We start from the raw sequence: 6,884 nt of genomic DNA, 5'->3' as shown, positions 1-6,884 counted from the left end.
AACTAGGTGGGACCTTTTTTTTCCAACCATCTCGAAAAACGAGATGCGGCCCCTCCTGACAACTGTTATCCAAACTGTTAACAGTAATTTGACTCTTAGGCGTTACAGCCGCACCCTTTTACTAGATCCCCTAACGCGGCAAGGTACTCTGCCTTGCGCCTTGGGTTAAATTCTTCCGTGCAGATATCAAAATACTCGCATATGTTCTTCAGCATTGCAATGCTGAGTGTTTTCATGTTACTTTCTTGGTCAATTCGCAAAGGTTTAGGTTGTCATAAGCGATGGGATGTTCTAGCTGTACTTCCTCTAACACAGCCTGGCGGGTGTCGCAAAACTCTTGTTCATCCTGAGAAGCTTGTAAATCTGAGTCGCTAACCTCTACAGCGTGACGCAACTTGCACGATAATCTTGAAAAGAAAGACTGTATCTGCTGCGAGGTAAGAAACTCATCACTCGAAAACAGCCTCGAACCATCTGTTTTTTTCGCAAAACGCATATCTCTCGCCACTTTCTCAGGGTTTTGTTTGTGGCCTGTTTGCTGTCCAAGCTCAAATTTTTCCTCCAGGTACTTTCTTTGTGATTCGTTAAACCGTGACGACTTCTTTGCAGTTTTCAATGCCCAACCCTCAGGTAAACTGACACCGTGCTTCTTCTCCGTTTCCCTTCCTTCAAATACTTTTGCAATGCCAATATCGTCCTGAAGGATAGCGTGGTACGTTAATTTAGCCCTGTCCAACAAAGTCTCTTTCTCCGGAATCAACTCGCATTTGCCAAACGACATATGCCTTTCGAGACTCGAGTATCTCTCGTATACCTTGATGCAACCTTCATTTGGGCAGGAGAACAAGACACAAGAGTCTTTCGTTTCTTCTACTGCCATCGTTTCATTGGGTCTTGGTTTCTTTGAGGCTTCCTTGGATGCTTTTACAAAGTCACCAGGGGAAAATCGGCAAGTAAATTTGCAGCTTTGTAAGACATCAGCAACTAAAAAAGCGAACATTGAAATGGAAGTCTTTTTTAATTTCAGATGAAACGTTTTTCGCGTCTTTTAAAGGTTTGTTAATTTATCATGTACACAACTGACTGAGTTGTCTATAGTAGCCATTAGTACAGACTCTCTTATACTCTGTTAATATTGCCCGTTATCCGTAATTATTAGCTGACTAAGTCAGTGAGTATTTGCAACACTCCAATACAGTACATTTATATATCACTATGCCCGTATATTTTTTTTTACCTTGAACTTTCGTTTGGCTGATCTCCCTTCCATTTCCGACGTTGAAAGCTCTCCAAACTGTCAACTTGTCTTTGCAGTACTCAAAGTTGTTTAATGTGCTGATATCATCGAGTTTTACTTGAGGCAGTTCACAGGCGGAAACGGCAGCATTAACAACAGTAACGCGAACCCCGGTGACACCTCCATTAGACAGGATAGCTGTCTGAAGCTGTTCAGCATTTTGCACGTCGTGGCCCTCATTTACATACCTGCGGACATGGGCCTTGATAGTCGCGGCTTTTCGGTCACAAGCCCCCTTGCCTCCTTGAGGGTCACTGAAATCTACTCTGCAAACGTTTATCCCAGTGTTTGCCTTCATTAGGGTGCATGATGCTATTACAGCAGAACTGTGATAACATCCCGCGTTATCTTGCCGTAGAAATGCTCTGTTGATTCTAGGATTCTCCTCTTTCAGCGACCTTAAGGTGTGCTCAATAATTCGCACTACAACTGAGCTGTCTTGTGATGTATTCTCAACTATGTGGACGAAGGACTGACTTTCTAAAAGCCCTCTCATTTTTCTTGCGATGACACTTATATGCCACGATATTCCTCGTTTCCCGTACCAATCTGATTGGTTTTCTCTATATTTGAGCGGTAAAAACTTCATAGCCCAATCTTGTGTTATGAGTACAGAGGTCTCATCTAAAGCGCTCAAGCACGCCGTCCTTGCTGTATCTTGCCTGACACACCTGAGTTGATGTGCTTTCCAGGAGTGGATTGCCTGGACTGCATGACTATGCGTGTACAAGACGTCTTCTAGTTCTTCAGGTACAAACGTTGACTCAGTCAAGAATGTTTTAATTGAAAAAAGAACATTACTGAGACTTTCACACTGTGGACACTGAATGTCGTGATTATGAGAGCATTGGGATCTTAGTTCATCGTCCTTACTATCGCTGAGAGCGTATCCGCTGCAATGGTCTGCAACCGAGGAGGACTCGGATACATGAACCTTCAAAAAAGACAAAGTAGTAAATTTAGTGACCGTTTGAAGTTTCTGAGCTTTCATCTATTGTACGCGCAATATTTTTGCCAAGTTTGGTTAAAGCAATTAGAAAATATGAATCTTTGGCAGAATAAAGTACACACCTAGCAAGGCGAAGACGGTCGCCAGTATAGAGAACGGTGTTCTCTTGCCCAACAATTGTATAATTAGTTTGGAAAAGAACCCACCGGATTTAATTAAGCCCTCACGACAAAGTTAACAGATTTTGCCATTTTGCCAGTCTCGTGGCAGTTCGTTATATATTCCGGTTTACTTTCAGTTAACCATGTTTTAAACCGTATCTGATACCTTATAATCAGCCTTCAGATACTGCTTGCCTTCCCTCAGAGACACTTTCCATTTTTTGGCAGTCTCTCTGTCCAGACCTCTCTCTTTAAGTTGGTCCACTATTCCACACAAAGCTTCAAACCCTTTCGCGCCATCCGAAGCAATGTAGTCGAGCCCTTGCAAGGACTTCCTTACGGTCGCCCCGCAGGCAGACAGGACTCTTAACATCGTTGTTGGGCTGAATGGAGTGAAATTCGTCTCCTCGCAATAAGCCTGGTACTGCTTTACTAGCCTGTTAGGGATCATCGCCCTAATGACATTTGGGGTTTCTAGTATCTTTCCAGAAGATAGGCGGAGATATCGCTGCCCAAAAGGAAGATCCTGGATCACGTGCGGGCTAGTTATGTAAGTCAAAAAGTGATCCAACTGTTTATTTTCTACTCTCATCCTAGGACTTTTTGCTCGGGCTGGCAAGGCACCCCGCCCATATTGAAGAGAGTGCTGTCTTGCCATTTTGAACCGGTATTTGGTGATCCCTGGAATGTAGTTTAGGATACGCTTAAACGTTATCAGGTCTGCCATGATTGATAATATCTGACACCTTGTTTCCCAGGTAGATGCGTTTTGGTAAGACTCCGCCAGTGCCTTTAGATATTTTCGGTCTTCTTGTCGTTCACCGATGCCAAGTACCTTCTCGACTGAGCCAGATTTTTTCACGGCCTCCCAGAGGTAGCCTTCGTCTCCTGGAGCAATAACGTTAAGGCCAGAAACAATAACTGACTTCGCCTTTGACACATGGCTTGCTCTAGTACGTTCGCTGGCTGCCTCCCATCGCTTTTTGTATGACCCGACTGTATGAGCGTTACATGAACGTAAGAAATCGTTCAACAGAGAACGTCTTGTTACTTGACTACTAATTTGTGGATCATCGCCGCTAGAACTCTCGCTGCTGCTGCTCGCTTGAGAGTCCGTTTGATACAGGCTAGTGTCGATCTCGGAGTAGTGTCCTGATTCGTCAAGCTGTGGATGAGAGTATTCGTCTCTTAAGGTCAGCTGGTGCATTGACTGGCTAACGTTGTCTTCAACTTCTTCACTCTCCACATCTTCTCTCTGTACGCGTTAGAAAGGAAAATGAACTAGTTAGCGCAGAAAAATATATAAACTCGATGTCGCCGCTGTAGAGCGAATGACTTTTTTTAACGGCGTACATATCACCACTGCAATGATATGTAAGTGTTCTCGCATCAATACATGATATAAAGGAGTAGTATGCAAGGAGGCTGGGGTCATCAAAAGGGAAGGGGAGGAAAACTCGCCTTTTGCTGAACCTCACTAAACTATTAAAAGCCACTCGGACAAGGTTATAATCTGTTATGTTCATGCTATAGCTATACAATATAGCTCTATCTACCTGTGCGATATTTTGTGATATCCGCTCTTCCGGTTTGTCTACGTTAGATCCTAAAGCTTCTGTGGTCGATTCTGAGCTGGGAAATACTAATAACTGTGATGCTTCTTCCAACTTTCTCCTGCATTGCTTGCAGATTTCTGGAAAAAATAATGGATTGCAGAACATTACTCAGAAAATCTGTGCCAAACTCTTATAGCTTCTGTTTTTGCTCATGATGCTCTTAGTTTTTGAAATATTGCAGCTATGTGTTGAAACTGTTCGGTAACACGTTTCTTGATTTAAAGACTTTAGGGGGCGGGGGTATATCCGATTATGAATTAAAAAAAAAACAAAAAATGGCAGTGGAGGAAATTGAAACTGCCATTTTTTTACGCTCTAAACCCGGCAATGTTGTAAAATATCACTACAGGTTTAACACTCACGGGAGCCTACAGGAAGCAACACTTGGGTTTGCTGGTAGAGTAGCTTGGAATGTAGAGACGATATTCCTCTCTCCCCTGACACTAAAGTTCCATGCGATGACCATTCACTGGGAGCAGTGCATATCCTCTTACTTGAACGCCATCTAATGCCAAATTTGTCTCGATGTCTTGGGCATATTGTTAGTTCAAGGTGACTTTCGTTTAACTCAAAAATCCCTTCAAAGATAAAAAAAGGTTGTAAGGTGCCTTTTCCTTAACAATTTTTAGCGTATATATCACAGCGTCATTCACATTTTATTCGCTTCTTCCACGTTTATCGTTAATTTATGCACCAAAAGATAAATCAAAAGATTTATTTTTAATTTTTCTTTGGACGTCCAGTCATCCCAAAAGCAGTTTTTGTTCCTCTCTTTTTTAAAGTTCCTGTGAAACAAACAAGGCTGTAATGCTCGCGATAAATCTGAGATGGTTTATAAATGTAGGCAATATTAATAATTTTTTTTAAATAAACTTCTCAACGCACTGAAGTATTAATGATCAGGAATAAGTTTAAATTTTGCGTGTTCACTGAGAAACACGGAGGCTTTTACTTTTGCGTTTTGGCTCAGCTCAGATGTTCTGATATTGATCTTAATTTGATTAAGTCGGCTACTGCACGGGTTAATTATCACTCATATCTTTGTCAGTAAAATTCATTCTTGAATAACACGCTATGTGTTTTAGGAATATGTCTAAAAATATTTTAGCGTTGTAAGTTGCAATCATGGCCCTTAATTAACGGGGTAAAAATTGTATATGAAATGCAGTAAAATGAGAAGTACACGACATTAAACAATCAAAGCAGGTGCTGAGCGTCACGCTTCATTAAGCCTTCCTTTCAAGTCATTTTGGGCGTTACCCTTGTAACTAAACCTTGAACATCGTCCAGTTTTATTTAGTGTGTAAATTATGGACAATAATTAAAATCTACAGGCTGCAGACGTAGGAAAACTAGTGATGTTTCGATAAATTTGCGGACACCTTTCAAAATATAAAAACAGTCTGAAGGCAGATCACGATGCAGCTAAATTACATTTAGTTTTAGTCTCATACCGATTCTTCTTGATGTAAAAAGATTGGGAGGCGTTTATTTTCCTTTCTTTAAATTATGCGTCTATTTTTTCTTTTTTTTTTTTTTAACGATGGCCTGTTTAATACAGACATCTACCTTACGTACCTGCACGTGCCAACAACAGCTTTGGTTCAGAGTCTAAACTAGCGTCTCGAATGTTGCAAGAACGTAGATGCCCTTGTACGGCTTTTGTACACTTGGCGAGGATCACGCTCTTCACATTTTGCGGATTGTCCACACTAGAACCACATGTTCCTCCTGCAATCTGCCCATACTCACACGAAGCCATTTGCAAGTACACAATGACTGAATGAAGTCAATGAATAAACTGCACTGTACAAATTAACAGGTGCAATTAAAGACAAAGAAGTAAGCCAGTGCTGCCTCTTCGGAATGCGGGCTCTTCTCGATTTACGGAGAACAACTCGATAATCCAGGAGAAAAGATTTTTTTATCAGTCCAAAACAAAAAAAAATTGAACTACCAAAGATGTCCCGACCTCTCCGCGACCATATCCAATCCTGGGTGTCCTGTGGCATTCAATACTTGTTCATGTTGCACGTTCAGGTGATATATGCGCTCGGCGATTTTTGTCAGGAACTTCCATGAATGCGGTTCTTTCTATCCAAGAAAGCATAGTCAAGTACCTCGCACATTGATTTACCTCGCATTTGTTGCCGCATTTGCGTTGTATCAATAGACTGGTACTACAGAGTCGGCGGTAGACAAAACTGACATGTCTGAGCAAACTGTCTCTAATTTCCAATTTTACTATTCCAAATTAATTGCATGGCTCAAAATTTAAAAGGTAAGTATTTCTAAGTAAAAACAAACTGGTAGAGCCAAAAAAACGTCATCACGCAAACAAAAGTCAGAGCTCATGGCGTTTATTTCCATGAATATGAAAGGTCAAAGGTCACTCATAATTGATAAAATGACCTGTTTTGAAATCGCGCTCAGAACTCGCCGTTTCATTTACCCCAATTTTTTTTTTCATCGATGTTTAGTTGAAATGATAATATTTCCTCGTAGTATAGTTTTGTTGGTCAAAGCAATGTACCAGAGTGCTTTTTTAGGCCTTGAATTTAGCCAAAATACTGTTGTTGTAATCACCATTGAAAGGTCTAAAATTAGAAAATCTGTCAAATTTTCACGTTTACATTTTATTTGCATTTGACGACACCGATAATCTGAGAAAAGACGATAGTTTGATTTGCTTGGTTAATCTTTTTATGAAAGGTTTCAAGGTATTAATGGGAGCTTCTTCAAAAGTGCATATTTCGGGGTGATTAAAGCCGGCGTTAACGGCCAAAATTTAAAAAATTCGCTAAAAAATAAGTAAAACCCCAAACGACCCGAAACTTATATTTTTAGAAACAGTTCACCAA

General features: G+C 40.9%; 2 protein-coding genes across 2 annotated transcripts; both read right to left on the bottom strand.

Moving 5' to 3' along the window:
• Nucleotides 1–232: 232 nt before the first annotated feature.
• On the bottom strand, nucleotides 233–2,098 carry LOC140931843 (uncharacterized). The gene is made up of 2 exons (XM_073381563.1): nucleotides 1,238–2,098; nucleotides 233–984 (listed from the first exon to the last, which is right to left on the bottom strand). Exons 1-2 carry the CDS (start codon nucleotides 1,884–1,886, stop codon nucleotides 233–235), a joined length of 1,401 nt encoding a protein of 466 aa, XP_073237664.1. The 5' UTR covers nucleotides 1,887–2,098.
• An 8-nt stretch (nucleotides 2,099–2,106) lies between these two features.
• Nucleotides 2,107–5,785, bottom strand: LOC140931841 (uncharacterized). Its single transcript, XM_073381562.1, has 6 exons — nucleotides 5,602–5,785; nucleotides 4,386–4,601; nucleotides 3,964–4,100; nucleotides 2,574–3,662; nucleotides 2,144–2,231; nucleotides 2,107–2,111 (listed from the first exon to the last, which is right to left on the bottom strand). Exons 1-6 carry the CDS (start codon nucleotides 5,783–5,785, stop codon nucleotides 2,107–2,109), a joined length of 1,719 nt encoding a protein of 572 aa, XP_073237663.1.
• Nucleotides 5,786–6,884: the final 1,099 nt, after the last annotated feature.

The sequence above is a fragment of the Porites lutea genome, chromosome 3 (genome assembly GCF_958299795.1).
Source record: "Porites lutea chromosome 3, jaPorLute2.1, whole genome shotgun sequence".
Taxonomy (NCBI): domain Eukaryota; kingdom Metazoa; phylum Cnidaria; class Anthozoa; order Scleractinia; family Poritidae; genus Porites; species Porites lutea.
The sequence above is the reverse complement of the archived record's forward strand: the minus strand, read 5'-3'. Positions and strand labels throughout refer to the sequence as shown.

Bases quoted from the DNA above. Each gene is read 5' to 3' on its own strand.
- LOC140931843 (XM_073381563.1), bottom strand. From the start codon at position 1,886: ATGAAGTTTTTACCGCTCAAATATAGAGAAAACCAATCAGATTGGTAC. The intron at 985-1,237 runs GTAAAAAAAAAT...TCGCTTTTTTAG, and splicing joins CAGCCAAACGAAAGTTCAAG to TTGCTGATGTCTTACAAAGC.
- LOC140931841 (XM_073381562.1), bottom strand. From the start codon at position 5,785: ATGGCTTCGTGTGAGTATGGGCAGATTGCAGGAGGAACATGTGGTTCT. The intron at 3,663-3,963 runs GTAGATAGAGCT...TAACGCGTACAG, and splicing joins TATCACAAAATATCGCACAG to AGAGAAGATGTGGAGAGTGA. The intron at 2,232-2,573 runs GTATCAGATACG...TCTTTTTTGAAG, and splicing joins ATCTGAAGGCTGATTATAAG to GTTCATGTATCCGAGTCCTC.